General features: G+C 34.4%; 1 protein-coding gene across 23 annotated transcripts in view; it reads left to right on the forward strand.

The window, feature by feature from the left end:
* The window catches only part of Sox5 (SRY-box transcription factor 5), a 960217-nt gene extending 942939 nt beyond the window's left edge, over positions 1-17278 (forward strand). For all 23 annotated transcript variants that reach the window (XM_071610082.1, XM_071610083.1, XM_071610079.1 and 20 more), the window contains 4 exons: positions 1803-1911; positions 4521-4694; positions 10818-11034; positions 12782-17278. In XM_071610082.1, the coding sequence (XP_071466183.1) occupies positions 1803-1911; positions 4521-4694; positions 10818-11034; positions 12782-13085 (804 nt within the window). In that variant the 3' untranslated portion in view covers positions 13086-17278. The remainder of the gene's footprint in view (positions 1-1802; positions 1912-4520; positions 4695-10817; positions 11035-12781) is intronic.
* Positions 17279-26641: the final 9363 nt, after the last annotated feature.

Raw genomic sequence — 26641 nt, forward strand, 5'->3', positions numbered from 1 at the left:
ATTTTATTCCTTTTCTATGCCTATTGCCTTTATTTTGCTATTTCTTCTTGAAATTTTTTTCTTCAGAATGAAGTATTCTCTAGAAAATATGTAGTATTATTTCCCTATACACTGTTAAATCAAAACTTGAGAGGTGATCCATGCCCGGCACATTCCCCAAAGAAAGTACAGTACAGTCTTCATTGACCCAGGGAATGTCAGATCATGTTGATGGAATGTGGGTTTTTTTTTTTTTAATGTAACTGTCTTTTATTTTAACAGCTACATTTACTAGAAAGAGTCTGTTAAGCTAGTGTCCTTGGAGCTCTTGAGCTCAGGTGAATAGAGAGCAGACTCTCTCAGCAAAAGGTATCCAGAAGATATTAAACTGCTAAAAATGCCAACCCAAAACAAATTGGGCCAGATTCTTCATTTTAAATGTCTAACTAATTTCTACGTTAATACCACATAATTCTATAGAAATAAAGTTAGCATAAACTATTTTTGTTCCCCTACTGCATTGTATACTGATTGACAATTAAAAATATTTTTCTATTAAACTATGTACAGACTTTGATGAATAGAGCACAGGAGTTTCAAGGCCAGTGACTTTAGAGAAATTTTTATCTAGTTGGTACAATTATAGTATTGTCACAGATTTTACAGAGATAAAGAATGTATTATATTAAGGATGTCAATGTCCTATTAGTTCTTGGTGAGAACATGAGTTAGGCTCTTTACCTGTAATACAATTATCTCAAATACTTGATTATTTTCTTTGAATACATTATTGCATCAATAGCTGTTCTGCAGTGTATGTAGTTCACTAGTACAATTCATGTCCATGTTCCTCAGAAAATGTGATGAAGAGTGTTATAAAGAAATTTGAGCAAATGTTATGAGATCCAAATAAATGCTTTTCTTAAAACTATTTTGAACCACATCATCCTGAGAGTAATGCTGGAAAGTTCAAGAAAAAGCATCAACCTTTCATTGTATGCTTTTTCAGTTCTTAAAGTCACCCAATCTCTCAATTTGGAAGCAATTTAATATCTTATGTGGCTTAGATTAAGCACTATATTTTCCTTGAACAGAATTTAGTTTGTAATGCCTTGTTCTCCATGAATGCAAATCATACACTGCATGCTTTTAAATGACTTGATGTCTTTGCAGATCTAATTTTGGTATATTTGTATCTCAAATAATTCGCCAACTCAATATTTTGGCTTAGCAATCCAAATCAAATTGTGGTCCAAGTAGCAGGCACTCACATTGGATGTACAGAGACTTGACAAGCAATTAGCAATGAATATTTAAATGTCTTCATTACCCTTGCATGAGAAATGCAGATGGCATTTAGGGAGATGGCAACCAGAGGGCACTACTGTGAATTATGTTTCTACATTTGGTCACCTGACTATTGGAAGACTTTCTCTGGGCCCCATGCCACTCCTGTACTTCTACTGTCTGGCTAAAAAAAAACAGGCATTGGAAATGTAGAACAGGTTGCTTCTGTGAAATTTCTATGCACATTTTGTGATTTGGGAAGGTTGTCTCCAAGAATCCCAGCATATCTCATTTAGGCATACCAAACCCAAAAGCCAAGACTTCATAGGGTTTATAAGAATCATGGTTCCTTCAAAAATCCTGCTATTCATTTTCTTTAATCACCACAGTATAATGTACTGAACATTCACAGGTGAATAAGCCAAAATCCCATCCCTTCCAGAAGCTATTGTATTATATGTGGTCCAGTGGGGGAAAAAGCCTCCAAATAATTATTACTCCCAGACTGACCTCCCATTTTCAATTTCTTTTTAAAGGAAAAAACAACACTGGAAAGTCTGACTCAGCAACTGGCAGTTAAGCAGAATGAAGAAGGAAAATTTAGCCATGCAATGATGGATTTCAATATGAGTGGAGATTCTGATGGTTTGTGAAAATAATTCATATCTATTTCAATAATGTACAGGAGTATTTAGTGTCAATTAAAACTGCTAAAAAATAGACAAGGCATTTCATACCTGATACAATAGATGCTTCACATGTACCGAGCAATTCCTGTGTACCAAGCAGTCCACGGAGTGCTTTCCATAGATCATCCTGGTTAAGGCCTACCACAACCTAAAAGTACTTTTACAGATAAAGAGATCAGCCCTCGGAGTTCAGAATCATTCTTTTTCCAAGGACGCAGGGCTCTAAATGTCAGAGGTAGGATGTAGATTCAAGATGGCATGATTCTAAAGCAAACACCCTTAATCACTACTACCCTGTCTGTCATATCCTTACTTCTTTTGCCCCAAACTTTTTGGAAATTTGTATCTGTCAGCTCATTTTTCAGTTTCCATTTGTCAAACCATGACATGAATACTTGGTTCAGAGGACATTTTCAGGATAGTTCTTTGCATTTTGAAGTCCTGCCCACTGATTCTCTCTACCACAGTCAAAAGGCCTGTCTACTCAGTCACACAACTTCATGCTTCCTTTCTATACCTCAGGTTTGTGTCATCTCTGAACATTCCAAACACCCACAGTGACAACTAATAAATTGCACAGCAAAGAAGGAAAAAGAAGGCAGTGCTGTTTCCCTTATACAGTTCCCTGTCTGGTGATCTGTCTCTAATGTTAGGTGGCATACCTCTATTTTGGTGGCACAGCCCTCTATTTTGCTGCCATTGCAGAGGAAGTTCCCTGCAGGTAGCAAAGACTGCATCAGGGCAAGCCAGTCACTGCACACAGTAGAAGAGAGAGGGTCCCACAAACTCCCAACAACATAGCCGTCTGCTCTGTGCTTGGGCTAATTCTACCTGATTGTCAAGGTGTGCACCATCCCAGGACTAGCCAAACTTCTCTAATATATCCAAACAATTTCCTTCTGTTTTCTACTTCACCAGGCTTTGATAAACCTGGCCTGAGTAAATGTAAAGAGCTTGTTTCAATTTGTCGAAGTCACATACTGTTCCTTTTATTGCTTATGTTGCTGTAAGGTATAGGAACAAGAAAAGGCAGATGTGCAAATGATCATTCGCTAGTTACAAATCCATTTTAGAAAGATGTTGCCATATATTAGCACTCATTTTTGTCAATAAAAAGACAATTGCTCGTAATAACACATTTCATAAATTTTAAGTTGCATTAGCATGGTAAAATATACCCATTGCAACCAGCATTAAAACATCAAAGTTTTTGTTGCTGTTATTTGTTAAGTGCTTGTATGAAGAATATTTTCCAGACCAAAGAGCATGTTATAAATAAGAAATAATGAGAAATTCTACCAATGGATATGCATATTGCTTTTTTTTTTTTTTTGATGCTCTTCAAGTCTTCAAGTCTAGGTGATTTGGGTTTGTTTCCTATTCAAATTAAGAAAAGAAAGAAGAATATGAAAGAAGAAAATAACAGTGATGCTTCTTTTCATTAATAATACAAGTTTCTGGAAATCCACAGAGTATTTTAAGTTTTTCTCCCTCTTTTGTAATGATAACCAGGGGAAATCTAGTGTCAGAATTCTTCATTCTTTCTGGCTCTCCTTATTTTCATTGCCTGAACTCAAGTACCTTGGAAGCTGTTTACTCTGCAGAAACTATTCTAAGATGTCCCAGAAGGCAAGAGGAGTAGATGCAGCTTCCAAGGATTTCAGTGTGACTTGTGGGATGTGCTTTATCATCAGTGAATCTTACTAATTGAAATGTAACTGCCAGTGAGTCTCTCTGGATAACTTCAGATGTTAGGGGGAATATTCAAAGGAAAAAATTATATATACATATATATGCATATTTGTATATATAATATTCTATAGATACTATTTGTATCTTAAGGATGTAACTATAGACTTCTTAAGAAACCATAGTAATACAGTTATTAATTTGTTCTTTCAACTACAATTTTCAAAAATCTTTTGGGGGGACAGACTATCACTGCTATATCAACATGCTTCATGCATATATTAGCACATAATTTTAAAGAAAAGCCAAGCACACTAAAAGGCAACATCTATATCGTATTGATACCTTGAAATTCTCTCTAGCTTATATGTTTTTGTTTATGTAACCTCAGAGAGAAGAAAGAATACGAGTACTATAGTTCTAACACTCTTTAGCAAAAACATATTCTCAACTTTAATAATCCATCGTGCCACATGGATTAGTATTTCACAGTTTTGTCAGCTTCTTTACATTTTTAATATTTCTGCAGTACTGTCATGCCTATTGATCTAAGTATTTTCTCTTTATATTGCATCACAAATCATATATTACAGCTTCTTTTGTGAGTTTTTGAAAGTAAATGGTGAATGTCTATGGTTCATTGAGAGAAAGGGAAAACATATTAGAAATAGACTAAAATTACAAATACAATATTTTCTACCACAAGGCTTATCATAAAAACTTCATAAACAAGCATCTGTCTTAAGAACTGGAAGTACCATTATCAGAAGTACTTTTTGTTTTCAGATATTTTAATAGACTAAAAAACAGTAATGCAAGAAAGAGAGTTGCCAAGAGTTTTAACACTGACATGACGTGATGTTCCCTGTTTTTTAGGAAGTGCTGGAGTTTCAGAGTCAAGAATTTATAGGGAATCCAGGGGGCGTGGTAGCAATGAACCCCACATAAAGCGTCCAATGAATGCCTTCATGGTATGGGCTAAAGATGAGCGGAGGAAAATTCTTCAAGCCTTTCCTGACATGCACAACTCCAACATCAGCAAGATACTGGGTAAGAAGAGCATTCGGAATTAAGCAATGATGAAATAAACGTGATTTTTGTTCTCTTTTCTGCAATTGTAGAAAGATACTGGATTTGGAAAACAGACAGCTTATGCCATTTCCTTATCCAAAATATAAGCCTCCTCATTGAGGCTTCTGATGATTATGAGACATTCTATGTTCATCAAGAAACGTAGCCAGTTTCTATGTGTCTCCATACTAATTATTATAATATTTCTTCTTCTTTAAAAATGCAGAAATATGGGACTGGGGTCGGGGCTAAGTGGTAACACACTTACTTAGCATGTGTGAAGAAGTGGGTTTGATTCTCAGCACTGCATATGAATAAATGAAATAAAGGTCTATCAACAACTAAAAAATATTTTTTAAAAATGCAGAAATATTTAGTTATGACTCAGGAAAAAAGTTGCTCTCACATGAGCCCCTAGATATTGGTACTGAAAATTTTTATTCTTTTCCTTTGTGAATGATAGACAGATTGTTAAGCTTTCCTTCCTCTCTCCTCATCCTTTGTAACATAGTGTTAAAGAGTTTTGACTTTCAATTCCATTTAGAGTTCATCATGTTGGAGGATGATGCTTGTTCTATAACTGAATATCAGTTTAGATACTCAGAACATAAAAATATCTAAATTGTGCCTTCTTTAATTTATACCTTCAGTAACATTAGGGACTAGGTATTTTTGGTAATACTTAGTAACTTTAAATAATTTTCCATATTATTAAGAGATTTTTCTTCCACTGAAGATTTCAGCTTAACAGAAAGCAAAGCACATATTTTCCCGACAAGCATACACTGAAGCACGCAGAGAAGATGAGTGGTGAGAAAGGGTAAAGATTATAAAGAGACCTACTGTAGACCAATCTGAGTCCCATAAACAAAAGGATGATTCCATTTTCTTTTTCATCTTTCTGGATGTCATTATTACTGCCATTGTGATTATCATCTCTGTCACCAGTTTTATCTTCAAGTGGCCCAAAGGCCAGTGGACACTGTATTAGACACTGAAGCAATTTTTAGTTTTTAATTCTCTGAATTCTAAGAGTTAAAAAATAAAAACATAAGAGGAGGACCTAATCTATCAGCCAATTTTCACTTCACAATTAAGTAACGAAATATTAAAGCTTTTTTAAAACTCATAACACACTTGGAATTGCATGTAGTTTAAGAAGATGGCATCCCTTCTTATTATTATTCAGGAAATGATCATCTCAAAGAGTTACTACACATTCCTGTATTTTTAATGATCTCATATTCTCAACAAGGAAACAGGTTACCCAGTCTGTGATGTACAATGTGAAGAAAACAAACAAAGCCATCAGCCAGTTAAACTGTTATGTCTCAGTATTTTCATCTGAAATGAGGTTGCCATCAGTAGATAAATATTACCTCAAAAGATATGAGCACGTGAAACTTTAGATATAAAGAGAACATATGAAAGCTTTTTAATATATACACCTACAGGACATCAAAAAGTGAATGGATCAAAAGGAAATGCATTTATTTTATATCTCTACCATCTCTGATCTATTCTTCCTTTTTGTGACTCTATTTTATCTTCCTTATAAGTTTCCCATCATTAAAAAAACAATATACCTGTTTCATTTGGATGAACTTTGGAAAGGAATAAAATAATTTGTATAACTATATTCATGTTTTATCACTTACTCCCAAATTAGAAATCCAAAAATGTCAAAATAAAAACAAAAGCTAAATCCTGATTGCCTACACTGCCTTTGAATCACTCAATTGGTGTGTCTTCATAAAAAAAAAAGTAATAATCACTGATTAAAATTTTATCTAAGTAGAAGAGACATATAAGTTTTGATGATATAAAATGAGACTTAAGAAATGTAGCAAAAGTCTATGGAAAAAGGTAACTGGCTAAGAGAATATCTTTCTGATTTATTAAAGAAGAGAGTATTAGAATGACTATGCGATTATATCATCACAACCTATATGGGAGTACTGTCTAGTCTTTCTCATAAAATTGTACTAATTAAAGATGTAACATTTATATTTGGTCAAAAATTAAACACTGAATTGTTTTCGACCTTAATATTTAGCCATAGCTTTAAATAAATAAGTGATCTTCAAATATCCTCGAGATCATTCTAATGGCTTATTTCATATAAAAATACAAAGAAAGCTTGATGTTTTCCTCTTTGCTGATTGTTTTGGATAACAGCCTTCGACAGCATGCTGCTAATTCATTCTGCTTAAAACAGGCGCTTGAGCTGGGTTGACATTTTACGTAGTCTCTGGGGATCCTAGTTGACATTTTAAAGGGCTTCTAAGCATTTTATAATACCCTAAAATCTGGTTTTAATAAGCCATTCTGCTGAAATTGTTAACATAAGGAATCACCTTTTACTGTTTGGCGCTGGATCAGGGAATGGGGGACATCTTTTTCTGATTAGATATACAGTAGTTGGAGTAAAATGTGCAAATTCATTACATACCCCATGGAGATGACAATGTTGCTCAGCTCAAACTCTCCACTTTTAGTGTATTGCCAGATTTAGAATGGAAACAAACAATTTTAAGACCTTTTTTTCCCCTTATTTTAAGCATCAAGTATTTTTTTAATAGATATCTTCTCTTTTGTCATCAGAAGGAATACTTAATTGCATGTCTCTGTTTTTCGTTTCAAAAGTCCAACCTTCTGAAAATAGCAGGGAACTTACTCCTTGTACATGGGTCCAGGGCAATCAGTCAGCCACACCCAAATCAAGTGGCTATTTCCATCTAATTTGGAACTATCTAATTTGTTTTCTCACCATTCTTATCTAGTGTGTTTCCGGGGCTGACACCGCCACTGTAGTCAGTAACTGTTGTAGCTGCAGAGCCACTGAAACTAAAACCAAACTTGTCAATTGGTTATGCAAAATCAATGTAATTATTGAAAAATGAAAACTGGATTTGCTACAAAACCAAATAACTATTCTGTATGGTCTTAGAATGAAGTAGTCATTTTGTTCCATCTAGGGCTTAGACAATCTTAATTCTTAATTTTAAAAAAATGGGTAATTATTATGTGGCCATATTTTAAAATACAGTTTAGGAGTCAGTGACACTCCCAGAGAAACTGTATAATCAAGAGTTAAAATATTTGTAATCCAGTTGATGCCAGATTTGAAGTCAACTGATTTGAGAATATTCCTATCTTTTATGATGCTATTGTCTTCTACTTAAGTCCTTTTCCTCTGCCTTTTGTCAGACTAGCTTTGGTTCCTCTAATCTCCCACTAAAAGACCTTGATCATTGTATTCTTCCTCCCTAAGATGCTCTTCTCTTTCTGATGCTTGGAAAAGCCTTCCTGCCCTACAGAAAACTGAGCTCACCTCCTTATCGTGGGATTTATTAACTTCCTGTATTTTTCCAATTGTAATTAAAATAAAATTTGTAATAAGGTGTTTAACATATTTTTCCCCACTGAAGATGAGCTCCAAGAAGACAGGAACTATAATAGTTCTCTTGTTTACTATACTATATATTCAGTAATTAATGTAGCATTATGAGCATGGTAGGAAACAAAGACAGCATTATGCACATAGTAGGTAATACAAAAACTGTTTTAGCATCCAGAGGCAGATTACTTCAAGGTATAAACATTTCTGTTCTTTAGACTCTTTGACAATTTCCTTTCTAATTGAGTATGTTGATTTTCTTTGTTCCATTTTGGGATAAAGATAGTAGATTTTATACTAGCTCAGCCATCCTTTATATGGTTTTTTAATGTATTCCTATTTGCCAATAAGTTATTTCTGGTAAGCTCATTTTTTCACTACTTGCTCTGAACTGCAAAAAGCTGGTATACATACTGGCAAGAAACTAAATGAAAAAAGTTGATATAATCCAATAGAATCATAACCATATCTATGTTTTTATATCCCCCAAGAACACATAATATTATGCAAGTACTTCCAGATGATAATGTTGGACAAATAAGTTTGAGATTATATCTACAAATGATATGGCCTCACCAACTGGGACTTAATATTAAACAATGCTATTTAAACAGAAGTTTGAGAAAGGAACAGGAAAAGAAATTCTATTATTTAAGCTATAACTTGAGTTTCTGTTACAAATCCAATAAAATCATATTAGTTGTCTAGATATAAAAAAATCTGTTTGTAAATCTTTATAACACCTATGATCAAATACCAACCTATGCAACATGTGTTCCAACAGGAAACAATTTTAAGTAAAGAGATAATTCCCCTTTCATTGCATTCTTCAATGAACATAATAGTTCATATTGAAGAATTCTCTGCATTTGTAGGAAAGAACTATTCAACAGTGAAATATTTGTATTTGAAATGTGGAATTATGATTGAGGAGTTAACCAATCCTGAAACTTCTAAGATCTTTCTTAGATTTTGGAAGGCAGGTAAAGACAGTAGCACCAGTACATGTTCGATAAGCATATTAGTCCCTTTTTCATTACTAAAAGGAAATACTTGAGGATGGGTGACTCTGTAAAGAGAAGAGACTTATTTTAGCTCGTGATTGTGATCTAAGGTCGAGTGACTACATAAGGTGACGGCTTCTTGCTGGCAGAGCCTTGAGGCAACAGAGGGCATCACATGGCAAGAGACAAGCATCTCTACTGTGTTTTTCTTCTCTGATCTGTCTCTTTTCTTATAAACCTACTAGTGTTCAATAATAGGGTTCTCATCCCGATGATTTTGCCTAATCATAATCACCCACCAAAGGCTACCCCTCTAAATGGTGGAATTAGGTTTCCATCCTTTTAATATCTTACAGTAAGGACTTAAACTCCAACGTGAGATTTTTTGGGGGGACAACTACATTAAAACACTGCTATAGGGATCCCATAGGTCCAGTTTTTTGGTCTTTGTTTCTTTGGATAAAGTTGAGCTGGCTATTTTTAGATAAACACATTTCATTTGCAATAAAAGTAAGTCTGTCTTTTAAAAATGAACACTATTACTACTACTCCTATTGCTACTATACATAGCTATACTGACAGAATCAAGGCTTTCAAGACATCTAACATGAGAATTAGCATAAACTATTTTTAGTTAAGCTTCAAATTTGTTTTTCTCAATCCTAGTTGGATCCACACCAAAATTAATAGTGAAAAGAAGGGAAAAACAATATGGGTTATCATTATTAATTCATACTGTTTCATGGAAAGTGACATCTTTATATCTTTTTGAAAGTGGTTTCTGAAGATAAAAATCTTAGATAATTACCATCGTATTTCTGATCACTGCTAAATCATATAGAGTGGGTGGCTATTTATATGTAAAAATCTACATTGTAGCATATTTTAAATTCTACTAAACCTGAGTTTGAGTCAAAGATCTGAAATTTAACAGTAGTGTGCTCTTTACACAACTACTCAAGTTCATCTGTTTGAACTTTTTATTGCTATTTGAAGCCTATTTCTTTTTCTGTTTTAAACCTCAGTTTTCTCATCTATGAAAGTAGCTATAAATGCCATCTATCTTGATTGTGAGGAAAGGGAGAAATTGGACAACATGTGAAAAGTTCTTAGTACAACATCTAACATATAGTAATTACCCAGTCCATGGTCGTTAATAACATGCATTTTAATTAAATGAATTTTACTGTAATCCTTCCTATAGTCACACTTAAACATTTTGAGGAAAATGAGAATATGTAATACTGGGACACTTGTAGAAAATAATGTGCCCCCACAAAGAAATTAACACCTACTAGATAGTCTCAGATTCAGAATATGTGCTGAATTATTGTCTAACTTTTCAGCTGAATTACATCATGGGCTAATGTATAAATGAAAGGCATATTCATGAAATTATCTATGGGCTTTTAAACATATAATATACAAGTTTGGTTAAACTATTCATTCAAGCCATAAAAATAATATATTGCCCAGAGTTCATATCTCTGGGTATAGTTTCTTTGAGTAGAGTGCCACCAACACCTCTATTCTTGTGAGATCTCGCCTTTTGAATCAAAGCTCACTAATCAAAAACATGTTTATGTATTTCTGGGCTTGGGCCAACATTTTTTAGATTTTCTTGTTCTCAGTTATATCTCTTTTTTTGGATGCTTAGAAGCTGTGCAAATTGGAATCCTAACCTTCCTTTGTTCACAGGATCTCGCTGGAAAGCTATGACAAACCTAGAGAAACAGCCATATTATGAGGAGCAAGCCCGTCTCAGCAAGCAGCACCTGGAGAAGTACCCTGACTACAAGTACAAGCCCAGGCCAAAGCGCACCTGCCTTGTGGATGGCAAAAAGCTGCGCATTGGAGAATACAAGGCGATCATGAGGAACCGGCGACAGGAAATGCGGCAATACTTCAATGTTGGGTATGGAACTTGCAGCTGTTTATCTTATGGGTAGAACCTCCTTTCTCACTCAATGGGATAATGCAACATTTATTTAGTTGCAAAGGGGCATTTTGTAAAAGAACCTGAACTTTGTGTATTTTGAGTGACTAAGCTGTCACCCTCTTGGACCTAAGAAATACATCCACAGGTATCCATTACAAGCACCTAGTTCCTGCAGTCACTTTGTCAATAACTCATTTGCAAATAAAATACCTTAAGAGTAAATACTTTTAAAGTGTGCTATTAAAACTTGAAAGTATTATCTGGCACAGTGCACAAGCCTGTAATCCCAGAAGCTAGGGAGGCTGAGGGAGAAGGATCAGTAGTTCAAAACCAGCCATGGCAATTTAGTAAGGGCCTCAGCAACTCAGTGAGACCCTGTCTCTAAATAAAATACAAAAAGGAGTGGGGAGGTTACTCAGTGGTCAAGCGCCTCTGGGTTCAATCTTCAATACTAAAATAAACCCTAACTTGAAAGTATTAGTGTTTTTCTTCCTTGGCGGTTTTTGACACTCAAGATCTCACTATGATAAATTATCATACAGCTCACAACTTATTTGAGAGAACACAGCATAAAAGTGATTTGAACAGAGAGAAACACTTGTTTCTGAATACTGAGGAATTGCTGAGCTATCAGTGCACATGTGTGGTCTCTGTGGATTACACAGAGTAGGGATTCTATTTAGGACTCATCAAGGCTGTGAATGGGAAAGTTCCATTCTGAATTAGAAATGCAGCTCTCAGGATGTTTTCCTCCAAGTTCTGTGGCAAGGCTGTTGACAGTGTTGTCACATGCTGTCTGCAACTGCATTGCTTCTGCTGAATTATCTCAAAGTACATAGACATAAAGTTGCTCATGTTTGAAACAGATCCTGAGAACTTAGAATAACAAATACCGTTCTGCATATGGCCAGAGGATATCTTTGAAAATAACTTCTCAAATCGGCCCTGTACCCTCCATTTCCTTGAAAGAGTCTGTGTACTCTGTCCAAGGGTCAGTGGTTTCTATCCAAGTACATGACTCTTTATAAAGCTGAATACAAAGTCCAACACTTCTTGAACATCAATCCATTAATCCCTTCCTTCTAGGACCAGTTATACAGTCTGAAGGGTCAATTACAAAAATGAGAGTACAGGGTCCCTTGTTTAAAAGTTATTAAGAATTTCAAGATTGTCAACAGCAGGATTTTAACCAAGTTTAGGACTGTAGTGTGGTTGCACAAGCTGTGTGACCATGAAGCTGGGCCTGCCTCCTACCCCATGGGGAGAAGGGAACAATGCAATATTATCAGTTCTGGTACATTCTGGGCATTTTGAGAGCTCTAATGCTGTAGGAGTTTTCCATTAAAATTAAATTATCTTTAGGCTTAATTATAATAAAAAATTATGTCTGCATGTTATAGTAATGGACAAGTGAGCTTGGAGTTGAGAACATGAGTTTTTCTATTTAATCTTGGTATGTTTCAATTTTTTCCCCCTCAAAATAGAGTAGTAACACAATGACTACTCTGAAAATCCAATGAGCATTTCATGTAAATGCCTTGTAATCCATGAAGGGCTATCCAAAAAGAAGATAGTCAACTCTAAGTAGGATATTAATTTTTAAAATGTTAGGCAATCGAGTCCTTAGAGTTGGACACTATTGAGCAAATCAGTTATGGGGTAAGACTGGCATATAACTCATGCACTCACTCATGATCTCTTTTTGGGAATTCCTCTGTGACAGGCAACAAGCACAGATCCCCATCGCCACCGCGGGTGTTGTGTACCCTGGAGCCATCGCCATGGCTGGGATGCCCTCCCCTCACCTGCCCTCGGAGCACTCGAGTGTGTCCAGCAGCCCAGAGCCTGGGATGCCTGTTATCCAGAGCACTTACGGTGTGAAAGGAGAGGAGCCACATATCAAAGAAGAGATACAGGCTGAGGACATCAATGGAGAAATTTATGATGAGTACGATGAGGATGAGGATGATCCAGATGTAGATTATGGGAGTGACAGTGAAAACCATATTGCAGGACAAGCCAACTGATAAGGGTCAAAAGATGGTTGTGACCTTAGGACTTAAAGAAGCCCTAGCTGGTTCATCCTTACCAGTGGCCAAGCACATTAACTTTCTCATACACTGACTGTTACTTTAACTGTTAGTCTTAAATAGTTGGGACATCAGCTGACTAATAGACCTCAGCCTCAAAAGGCTTGGAAAGGAAAAAAAAAAAACACAACAAGCAAACAACAATATCAACAACAAGAGATTGAAATAAGCTATGGGTAAAATAATGCCAGTAATTCAGCTGCTACATCCAAGCACTGAAGTCTTACCCGTCAACTTTTTTTTTTTTTTTTTAATAAACTTTATGGCTGTTTGTTCTACAATGTTCTAGAAATTCTCACTCAGGTACACAGTGCCAACAAGTGGCTTGTGAATGTGTTTTGTTGTTTTGTGCTACAATTTTTAAAAAGAAATAAGTTTTGTTTTGTTTTTTTGGGGGTTTCTGGGTTTTTTCCTTTTTCTTTCCTTTCCTTATTATTATTATTATTTTTTGGTTGTTGTTGTAATGCACCTGACAGAAAAAAAAAAGAAAGATGAATTTCTCTTTATTTCTCTCCACCTTCTCCATCTCTATACTTTAAAGATGGAAGTCTGTGCATGGGGGGAAGAGGGAAAAAGAGCCTGTTTTTAACTTCCTTGCTAACTACCACAAATACATAATTATTTTCTTTAGAGAACTTTCTTTATCTTTTTGCACACCACACTACATCTTTGAGCAAGTGCCAAATTTGTACTGAAGTGTTGACTAAGTTCATTTTTCCCTTTCCTTTTTCCTATTCCTTCTTAAGTTAGGACAGTGTTATATCTTAGACAATCCCTTGAAAGACCTGAAATACCAGCAGCTGGTGAGATTTGACTTTTTTTTTTTTTTTAAAGGAAACTGTAGGTGCTGTTCTCAGGTGAAAAGAGAGAGAGAGAGAGACATAAGAAATTTAGAGAAAAAATATTTTCTGATCTTGGATTTTTGTGTGTGTGTATGTGTGTGATTATGGTACTAATAGGAATAACATTGGACCATTGTGAGTTAAACCCACATCTGGGGATGAAATCCCACATCCTCCTAAATGACTAGAGGTAATCTTGACCTTGACTTTGCACTTCAAATGACAACTTAACCAAGTATAGGGCTCAGAAATTATATTTTTAAAATTTCTAATATGATTATTATTGGATGGATCATGTGGCCCTGTGTAATAGAGGTGTGCATGTATAACATGGAAGCTACTAGCAAACTGCTCCCAGATGTCCCTTCTCCCTGGACAATTGGTTCTACTAACGTTTGCTACTTAATGAGTTTTATTTGTTTTACCTGTTGATACTTTAAGCAAAACAATCATCATTTTCACTGAACATATTTGGCCATTTTCCAGAAATATAGAATTAGCTTATTTCTCCAACATTCCATCCTTTCCTGACCAGGAAATGGAACTGATGATTTTAAAAGATAGTTTTCATCTCTCCATAAAATGAGGTGGAGGCCTTTTGCATTTCAAAAGTGTGGGCCATGTGCATTTCATGCCAGGAAAAACCAGTATTTGAATAAAAGTCATTGTAGCCCAACAAAGTGGACCACGGCTGAACCCAGTGATCCTTGCCCCTACTCTTCTTTTGCTGAAAGGTGAATCTGCTCAAGTCCAGTTTCAGTGCCAATAGAGTATGTGAACAGAGCAGCAGCTGATCGTGACAAAACTGCTTATTTAGATTTTTTTTTTGCTAGCCAAATGCCAAGGTAGTGGCAGGGCCTGTACAAATAAATGCAAAATCACTTCAAGCTAATTGCCATTTTTTTTGTGTTGAAACATCAGACAGTAATTTTACTCCATCCAGTAGCTTGGATGTGCTAAAGGTGTTCACTCCAGTCGTCATTTTCCTATATTGCCCCCAAATACCACCCTCAAGTCTAATTTTCAGATATAAGAAAAAAAGTCCTTTAATTCTTCTCTCTCTCAAAAGACTTACTCTGGGGTTTTGCTTGGAGGAGCTGATCATATCCTGCATGTCAGAGATTTTGTTTTGTTTGTTTTTCTGTTTGTTTTTGATGACTGTATTTTCATTTGAACTGCCTCTTTTTGCTAGTGTTGTAATAATGATGATGATAAAATAATAATAATAATAATAATAGTAATAATAATAATAATAATAATAATGGTCAGCTGTTCCCAGATTAGTAAGTTATGTATAATTTATTTTATTTCTCCTTGTCTATTTTATTCTGCTTTGATTTGGAAGTGCAGCCAATAAGCTGTTAGATATTTAAAACTGATTTCTATCTCCAATTCATATACACTCACACACACACACACACACACACATGCAATGTATGTGTGTGTGTATACATGTGTATACACACACACATATTCACCCACACAATTTTACTGCTTCTTCCATAAGTTTTCTCCTTTTTAAAAAATTTGGCCCCAACAATGTCAATTCTGTTGTTTAACACAAAGGAGTGAATAAATAGGAGGGTCATGTTCAATCTTAATTAACTTATGCTCTCATCACTCATTTTAGTTATTTAATTGCCACAGTCATCCAGAGCCAATTTTTTTGTTTTTGTTTGTTTTGTTTGTTTTTAAGCACTCTGAATAAGGAAGAAATAGACACTTGTTTTTATATCGTTATGTACAATGTGAAAACAGATTTTTAAAAAATTTGTTCTCTGTCTTTGTTAACAAATTTCTTCTGACTTATGTGGGTTCACTTCTCACGTTTGCTGGATACTTACTCTACACCATGTTATAAAGATGCTTTGTTTTCATTTCATGACTTTGGGCTACAAGAATACTTTGTTTTAGCTCCAGGTAGATGCCACTGAGGGCATTCATGGCTGAAACCAATTCTGTCCCCAGCGAATTGACAAAACATTCTGTTGATCTATTTTTTTTTTTTAATTTTGTTTTAATTGAAGGGAAAAATGAAATTGTTAATGGTGACCTATAACTGCTGAAACTTCAAAGTTTATTTAGTTAAGTTTATGTTTAAGACTAAACTGTTCATGAACAGAAACAAAAAGCAAGCCCATAATCTTGCATTGTATTCTCTTGCTTTGACATTTAGTTCACTAAATGTCAAAATTTCTTTGCCCTAGTTTCCCCCAAAAGACAACAAAAACAAAAATAATTATATTAATGTTTAAAGTACTTTTAAATCATTTGATAAAAGGTGCTGTGAATAACAGCTTACCTTGTTAACACATTGCCTTTTTTGGCATTTGATTGGTTTATGATTTTTGTAAAGGATCCTAAAACCTCATATTGTTTTTCTGTGTCCCATGGTGACCAAAAAATAGCAAGGTAGAGGAAATGAGAGTAAGATCAAACTAAAATAAACAAAGTCTCCCTCCTTTCTTCTTTTCTACCTACCTGTTCAAGCTTCTCTCTCTCTCTCTCTCTCTCTCTCTCTCTCTCTCTCACACACACACACACACACACACACCAACAACTGAGAAATAATCTTGCCAGAATTCCAGTTTTATAGTTGTCATAATCAGTTCCTCTAAAAATAGTCATGTTTTGATACAAATCTAAGAAAGCATCACTGGAGAAAATAGGTTAAAGTTGTTTATTTGTAAGTTAATGATAATTTGGTTAGTTACTTCAACTGAAAAAAAATTAAAACTATTATTTAGCACATGTATACCTAAGTTAGTTCAGTCAATTTTGGAAGTTCTCTTGGCATCTACAGTTAAGAGCTATCCATGTATAAAACCCCTCCTGGAAAACAACATCACCCTGTTAAGATCAAATTCTCCAATGAGAAACAGATATTAAAAGTGTTCTTAGATGAAACTATTTCATAGATTTGATTTCTGGAGTAGCATTTTATGTTCAATCATTTAAAGAAATATTCTTTAACCACTCTATGGTCCATTTTCAGATATTTTCTTAGTCCAGAAGCTGTAACAATTCTCAGAAGAAACCTCTTATATCACATTTAAAACATCAAAGATGATTATATTTCAGTCATTCTAAAGGGCAAACTATTGAATTGTAATGAACAACTAACTGTATATTTACAAGCAGGTTTATGAAATATTTGTCTATCAATTTAATAGTAAAATAAAGCTTATGGGGTCTGCAAGGAAAAATATGAAGCCCACTTAAAGTGGTTCAGATATCCCTTTGTCTTATAGGCATAGGTGTTTGTTTAGCCAGGCTTACAGTATTTAATTTTAAAGTTCCTTATAACTATCAGTTTCCCAGGTTGAAAATGATGTGTTGAGTTTCCTACTGATTGATTCCTGTCCTCCCCAGTGTTTCTGTCACTGGTTCATTAAAACAGTATTTATATAGCTCCACTGGCTCTAAAGCTCTTAGTCTTTGTACCATTTTGGATTTTACAAGTAAAAATTTTTAAAAAGAATAGAAAAGAGACAATCAAATGCCTGGAGCTTAAAACAAAGTATGTGCAACCTACCATCTCACTTGAAATTTAATAAAATAAATAATTATGTAAATATAACATAGAGTTATAGATTTATATTTTGTTCATAACACATAGTGTAATATAAGTTGTATATTTTCATGTTTTTGGTTTTATGTTATCATTCATGCCACAATAAAAATAAAACAGGAGTTATGTACTCTTAAAAAAAAAACAAGATGTGGGTTGCCACCAACCTATTTTTTGGTTTTTGGGGTTTTTGTTTTGTTTGTTTTTTGTGTTTTTTTTTTCATTCTCTTTTTTTTTTTCAGTATTACTGCCATGCAAGGCACCAATAAAAACAGCAAATGTGTTCTTTATTATATTGTGTTTCTTTTCACAAATCTTGTGCTGAAGGTGTAATCATTAGTTTCATTATGAAATGTATGGAAAATAATTTAAATTTGTTTTCAATATAAATAACCCCACTTAACTGAATTTGACTTTGAACTAAGGGTATCATTCTTAAATGTAGACATTCCCAGGACAGTCAGAACTTGTTACAATGCATCCCAGGCAGGAATTGAGCATCACTCTGACATTAAAAGTTCCCTCTCCTGTCATGGAATCTAATACACTTGAAACCCTGTGGCCTGGAGCACTGGTGCCTGTTCCCTGGCTGGATACTGGCTCTGGGTGGGTCTGGGCTTCTTCCCTCAGAACTATGCTTTATCCTGTTGTTCATATGGCAACATTTCACAATTTCAGATCATGAAATGCTAAGAACTATCATTTTCATCTTGTTATGTCCAATTTTGAATAATGTACACTTTCTGAATTGTTTAATACTCTGACATGAGCCTCTAGATTCAACCTTCCACTTTTTTTAGCGAATGTTAAAAACATCCTTCTAATGGCCATTTTTGCTTGTCTCTTCTACCATAGTATGTTTTTCTAGATACTTCTGTGAGGATTTTTGTTTATTTGGTTGGTTGGATTTTTTTTCTTTTCTTTTCTTTTTTTTCTTAATAAAAATCAACACACTGGACCAGATTACACCTGATTCAAATGAGTGTAAAGTATGTGAAAGGGGTGTATTTAACTAAAACTTTGCCCATTGTATCCCTGAACAGAAGTATTTTACAAAGTCTAATTCATGGAATTCATAATTACTATTAAAAATGTAGATTCCTGAGCCCAATCCCAGATGTAGTGAATCAGAATCTCTGGGGATAGAAACAAAGTTTTTGCTATTTTAACAGCTTCAAATACTTCTTCTGCACCCTCTGGTATTTCAAAAATAACCAGGAGGTGGGGCTAATTTCATCTCCCTTCTGCCTACCTTTTTTTTTTTTTTTTTTTTTTAGCATGTCAAATTCTGTAGTTCTATTGACTAGAACCTTCACTTTACCCTTAGGCCTTTGTGAAAACCTTGAAACTGAGTGAGAGTCAGTGAGTAGATGATGGTATAAGAGTGTGAGAGCTCCCCTTCTCTCCATCAGTTTTGGAGGGTGTTGGAACCATCAGTTCTGTGATGTGACTGCTTATATGGTCCTTGTGTGGTTCATTACAGCAAAGCAGTAGACTTCAGAGACCTCAGGCAAGTGCAACAAAAGAAATATAAAAAAGACATAAAACTACAACCCACTTAATATTTGCAAAACAAATTTTTGTTTTGAAAGGAGATCCATTGTCAGAGCTGAGAAATAAACCTTCTGTTAATTCATCATGCCCCCCCCACCCCCGCCAGGGCTATGGTGGCATGGGCTACCTTGTTTCCTCAAAGGCATTATCAGGATAGGCTCAGTCTATGTGCTGGGAAAATCCTGCCTGTTCAGGAGAACTCAGCTCCCAGGATGCAAAGCCCCAAACACCGCCGTCTCTCCTCTACCAAATAAAATTCACTTAGTTTTGTCCTGTAGTATTTCAACTTGGAAACATTTATTTCTTGGCCTTTATGATTTTTAGTTTCTTATGGGATATTTAGGACGAACATATATTAATAGATTATTTTCCTACTGCCAATGCCTTGAACAACCAAAAAAAAGTTACTGGCAATAGCAAAAAATACACATTCTTTTTTATTTTTTTCAATAATCTCAACTTTGCCAATTTTAGTTATTGGTGTTTGAGGAAGTTCATATACATATTTTTAAAAATAAAGACCCTGTCAATCCTAACAAATTTAAATATTTCGAAGTCATCTCTATAACTTCATATAATTACTGAAACCTCAATTATAACAATGGAGGTAAAGGTAAGCATGAATCAGTTCAATGTTTGAATTAAAGATCATTTATGAAAAAAAATCCAATTTATTTTCTCGAGTTTCTAAAGCAATCTAATGATAGCCAGCAGAGAAGATCTGTTTTATAAGTAAGCATTGTAACTAGTATGTAAAGTGTACGCAATAGTATTGCTAAAAGTTCTTTAAAATAGTTATGTTTTCTTGAGGAGGCTAAACATGTCCTACAATTTTACTTATTCTACCAATTTGTGTAGCAAACTATTTCTATCACACACACAAAACAACCTACTTCAGCTCTGATCACAATATATCGTGATTTTTTCAATTAATCAAGTCCATATATAAAGATTTTACTTCCCATATTGCCAGTTTTTAAAGATGCAGACAAATACAGAATGGAGTGGTACTTTGTTGCTCTTCAAAATATAACCAAAAGGGGAAAAAAAAAAAGTTATGTTATCATTGATGTCTCTACTGATCCAATTTAAAAAGGAAAAAGAAACCAAATTACCAGAACAATTGTAGGAATTCAGTAGGCCTAAGTAAACACCACTATTTTATACATTGCCTGTTCAATTTATTATTAAATTTCAGAATCTGGAAAGCAATCGTAATTACACACAAACTGTAAAATATATTTGAAATAAAAGTTTTGTTTATAAAAATCACTATTGTGATACTTCTTTAAAAAAAAGTTCATTTGGTTCTGCTATAAAGTAGGGGTACATTCACATATTTATATAACTACGAATGCAGAAGACTGCATTTATTGAACCTACTTCAACCCTAGCCCTCAGAAAGCATACCACCTTGTGTTTCAAACCTATAGGTACCTGGAAAAGAAGTTAACCAACTGCAGTTGTTTGAACTCAAGCTTCTTCAAAACTGCAATCCTTATTAGTAGACCCCAAATAATTAAAACAAATTACCCTTTCTTTGTATTTGGAAATGATCCTTTAAATAAACATTGTCTTCTACTGGTTTGAGAGATAGAGTGGAATTAACAATCTGGATTTTATGAACAGAACTTTTCTAACATCTGGGAAATGGATTGAAACTGCTGCTAGTAGAGCATTTGGGCACAAATACTAACTACAAATTTTGAAAAGAAAATTTTAGATTTTCCTATTATCAATTTTCTCCTATTCATAATTCCACAAACCTGCGAGCTTTGATATTATAGCTATTATGTCACCTACATCCTAAACTCTTATTTACAGTATCCACGGCTGGAGATTTTCCTTGGTGTTTCCTATCGTCCAACTAAAAACTTCAAAAGTTTGCCAAGTTATTCAGATACCTCAATATGCTTCAGTTTATTTTGCAAACATGAAATTTTGAGAAAACTTTGTAAAGTTCACTCTTTTCATGTAAATTCTAAACACAAAAAGGTTGAGTTTGTATCATGGGGAGATCTTTAAACATTTCTATAAATCAAAAATGGCAGTCAGTAAAAATGAATAGCAAAAAAAAGAACCTTAAGAGATTGTATAATTTGTCTTTCCTTCATCTTAATTACTGAACATTTGACAAACTGTAAATGATGATACCACACTAGTCTGCCTGGCAATAAAAAGTCAAACTCTTACCAAAGTTGATGAGTCACTAGCATCCTAGGTCATCATATTAGCCTATTGCCAATTCACAAATTTTCAAATTTTGGTATGACTACAGTAAATACACAATTACAATAATACTACATTAATTAGCACAAAGCATATAAACAAAGGGTTAAAAAATAAAATAATGAAAATCACATATAGCCATACCCTATAACACATATGTATGTGTATATACACTTACATACATACACACAGACACTAATATATGTGTGCACATGTGTGCATGTACTGACCAAGAAGACACTTTCAATCCCCAAACAAAAAATAGTTCTTATCTTCATAGCAGTCAGAACAAAGAAGATGGATTCATGGCTTAACGAATTCTCATTGCTTAATTGAAAGAAGCATGCAAGTTTATCATGAAAAATAAACCTTTCATTGCCCTAAATTCTAAGGGATAAGAAACAATGCAAAGAGTCACTATTTTTGTAAACAGATTTACAAAAGCTGTAGATGTATTTCATGTATGCTTCCTCTATCTGTCCTTGAGCAGAGTTTTATAAAGACAATTTGCGGGGTTCAAAGAGAGATGTTATACATATGAATAGATAACTGGATATATGGATTACACAAGAATTTACAAGGATAAATCTATAAGAATTGTGATTATGATGAATATTTATCATGTCCCATAGACTATCTTTTTCAACTATCAGATGTTTCAAATTGACTTTTAATTATATTATGTTCAGTATTATGATAGGTCTATACAAGATATGAAATAGCACTTCTCTCAAAGATTTGTAATTTACAAAAATATAAGATCAACACACATTAAGGAACAAAATAATGTAAGAATATGATTAATGAACCAGAAATTGTGATAGAGGGTTTAAAATAAAATTATTTTCTTCTTGAGACTTCAGCCTTCAAATGTTATATGTAGATAGTGAATAACCATGCTTACATTGGATTTGGAAAAAGCAGAAATTTTATATATACATATGAAACAAGAAAAAAGAAACTGAAAAAAATTGTTCCAAAGGAAGTCAAGATTGTCCAACTGAATGAAATAAACAAAAAAAAAAACTAAACTGTATCTTATCATATGAAATATATCCCCAAATGGTTAAAAGTGAAGGGGTGAAGGAGATATATCACGGAAACACTAATAAAAAGTAAGTTCAAGTAGTTCTAGTGCCATCAGAAAAAAGAGATATTCAGATAGTAAGCATTAAAAAGATAAATATATTTCACAATGATAAAATAGTCACTTAGGAATATATAAGAATTTAAAATAGTCTGCACACAGTCATGCATTACTTACAGATGAGGATAGACATTCTGAGAAGTGTGTCATTGGGAGTTTCATCATTGTGCCCATAAACTTATGCAAGGCAAGAGAGTTACAATATCACAATGTGATACAATCTTGTGGAACTACCATCATTTATGTGGTCCATTATTAGCCAAAGCATTATTATGTGGCCCATGACTGTATGATAAAGGTCATAACTTCAAATGAAAACTAACAAAACTAACAAAAAATTGACAGAACAAAACAGAGAAATCCACAAATCTATAAACATAACAGGAGGCTTTGGTACAGTTCATTCAATAGATGCTTAAACATCTGAAAATAAATAAATAAATAAAACCTATAAAGACATAAAAGGTCTGAGCCACACAATTAGCAAAACATGACCTAATTGACAAAAACAGATCACTTTCCCCCAACAGTGATACCACTGAAATTCTTTTCCAGTGCCTGTGGAACATTAAACAAAATGGAAGATGTACTTCATCATAAGAAATAATTTATAGTATATTCTCTGACAACAATGGAATTAAACTAAAATAAACAACATATAATTATAAAATTACAATTCCATGGAATTGAAATATTATTATTAATCAGAAACCAAAATGGAAATTAGTAAATTTACATTATGAAGATAAGACCTATAATGAAGATAAGACCTATCAAAACTCATTGAATGTACCTAAAACAGTACTAACAGAAAGTATATAGTCATAAATACTTAAATTTCAAAAGAAGAAAGGGGAAAATGATTCAAGTTTCTACCTCAGAGAGGTAACAAGAATAACAAATAGAACTGAGATAAATTAGAAGAAAATTTTAAAATGGAGATAAGGACATAAATCAGTGAAAGACAAAACAAATGTCAGATAAAGAGAAACCAATCTAAAAAATGTTTCTCTGAAAAAAACAATTAGATGTGATTATAGAGCAATTATTTAGCAATGGGCACAATAGTAACTTACAGTGTTTAGAAAGTTCTCATTGATAACAGAGTAGTCTCTAAGAACAGGCAATTTTAGGAACGAAAGAAATTATTTTTAATTTTTTTATTAATCACAGGCTTTTGTTTTTGACTTTTAAAAAAGCTGATAATATCTGAGGGATTTTTAGGCAATTGTTTTAAAAACATTTTAGTAAACAGTGAAATTACTTTCTTTTACAATAGAATCTTATTGATGGCATTGAGACTGCAACAAGATAACTGAAATATATAAAGAATCTGGTTTATACTCAATAACCTTAGATTTGAGAGTATATTATCAAAGCCTAAAAACATTAAGAAATCCTCATAAGAGAAAAACAAAAATCTCTAATATGAGGAATACATACACAATACACAAGCTAACCAGAATTTTAGAGTTGAAGGGAAAAAAGAAGAAAGCAAAAATAAGTAGCTAAATAAACCCATTTAAAAAAAAAAAAAACAGAAAAAGAAAAGAAGAGAAAGAATGCTTGAAGAATTAAAAAAAAATAAAATAAAAATGCCAGGCTAGTGATAAGGCATTTGCCTAGCATGTATGAGACCCTGGGTTTGATCCCCACCACACACACACACACACACACACACACACACACACACACACAAATAAATATAAGAATGCTAAGCTGAAAGTGGTAGTATACCCTGTAGTTCCAGCTACTTGTGAGACAGAGGCAAGAGGATCCTGGGAACCCTTAAATTCAGGAGCCAGCCTGGGAAATACAGTGAGACCCCATCTCAAAAAATAAAACATCTCAAAGAAAACCTTTAAAATGCCAAATTTATTATTGTACTCTTCTCCAAAGAGCACTAAGCTAGTATACCCCCATTACTGGTCATCAGATTATAGGAATGAATTGCATATGGCAAATGATCATTCCTTAGGTAGTATTTTTCAGTGTACTAATTCAAAGTTATTTCATAGTCGTCTGTGTAGAGACACCATAACATTTTGGGTAAAATTTCAATTTTCTGTTCCACAAGAAAAAGGGTGACAAAGCAGGGGACAAATAAAGGAAAAAATGCTGAGTATTCTGGAAATCACATCAGGTGAGTAACAGGAGACTTAAGGAAGGAAAAGCAGCCTAGGGGAAGAAGATCCAGGGAATCATAGCAGGAGATATACATACCAGAAACAGTGGCACAGAAAAATGGAATGACCTCATTCTCTGTTGCTGCAGAATATAAAATTGAGATTGATATAAAACAATTGCTAAAAATCATATATCTAGTCAGTTTAGGAGGTAAATATTTCTAGGTGTTCAACATGAAACCTCAGAATGCCACAATCTACCAAGCAAAGCTGTGATCATCCTTTTCCAGCAAACTGTAGCTGAGTTTCCTGTCTTCGGAGATGGGACCAGATTATATTCTGACTCCAGAAATGTAAACATTTATTTTTCCTCTTTTTGAAAAAAAACATTCAAAACAGAAATCAGAGAAGACCCGAGAAAATATAAAAATGCATGTCTCTCTGGTCAATAAGAGAATCAGTAGGACAAAATGAAGTAGACCAATGCTGTGTATTTCATAAGTAGTGACATTCATCCAGATTAGAAGTTATTCCTTTAGTTCTTTAGAGGGAAGCATTATTTTGACTCAGTTTCAGGGGTTCCATTCCATGATTCATTGGTCCCACTGTTTTGGGCCTTTGGTGAGACAGCTCATCATGGTGGGAATCATGAGATGGAGCAATATGCTTACTTCACAGTGGCTAGGAACAGTAAGTGAAAGAAAAGAGAAGGGACCAGGATTCCAGTATCCCCTTTGAGAACACTTCCCCAATGACATAATTTCCTTCTAGTAATCCCCACCTTTTAAATGACCCACCTGTTCCCAATAGCTCCACAGGATGGCCAGTAAGTCTTTAACATATACGGGGGCTTTGGGTGACACATGCAAATTGTAGCAGGATTGATCATAAGTGAAATCCATGGTTGTTTTAATTTTGATAAGGAAGGAAGATGTGATGGTTAATCTGAATTGTCAACTTGATTGCACTGAGAGATGACTAGTATTAACAGATTTCTGGGTGCATCCATGAGGGTACTTCCAGAGATGATTGCCATGAGGAACAGCAAACTGAGGAAGGAGAACCACCCTAAATGAGGGCGGCAGTGGATGGAACAGGAAGTGAAAGAAGGAGGAAGGCACAGAAAATGTGAGTTTGATTCTTCTTAAGCTCCTGCATTTATTGCAACCACCATCTCCCATGAACATGGACTCCAGCTTCTTCGTTTTCTAATGTGAAGTCTCACCATCTTTATTCCAGGGAGCTGGCAGGCCTTCAGTCTCAGTCTGCAGCTGCATCATTGGTGCCTCTTGTTCTGAGATCCAGCTTCTTGAACTGAGCAGTTATTGGTTCCTCCATCTCTCCGCCTGCTGACAGCCATTGTAGGACTCTCCAGCTTCTGATCCTGTAAGTTAATCTAATAAACTCCCTTTCATAACCATACATTTGCATCTCCTGTTGATTCTGTTCCTCTAGAGAACCCTCATACAAAGGACTTACTGTTTCAGTCATTCATTTGCTCAATAATGATGCTTTCTGTCATTGGGAGAATCAATGAAGAGAGAAGACAAAGTGTCTACTCTCACAAGTTCTTAGTCTATCAGGAAGAGGGAAACACATATTATTGAGGATATACCCTGAAAGCCTGTGGTCTGAATCCCTCTGGAGATTCTGTTGGCCAGCACACTCTTTTGGCTTTAAAGCAAATAAAAATAACTTCAGGCTGGTTCTGCACTCTATAGTGGGCACCAATGTCTACTACACCCAGTTATCATACCTGGGTTCTTCATTGGTTTACATAACTATCCCTCCAAAGAAAGTCCATTACTTATTATTACTGAATATTTGTTAAATATCTAAAAAGATAAAAATGATATTAATATCATTTTAGATATTTAACAATGGTATGTAATACATCCACAGACTAAATTCACTTCGATGAAGATAAATCTGTGTGCATTCCTATAAAAATGATGGCATGGACCACTAAAAACACAAGATTGGTTTTAGCACTTATTTGGTGTCAGATGGTAGGGATGTAGTGA

The sequence above is a fragment of the Marmota flaviventris genome, chromosome 3 (assembly GCF_047511675.1).
Source record: "Marmota flaviventris isolate mMarFla1 chromosome 3, mMarFla1.hap1, whole genome shotgun sequence".
NCBI lineage: Eukaryota > Metazoa > Chordata > Mammalia > Rodentia > Sciuridae > Marmota > Marmota flaviventris.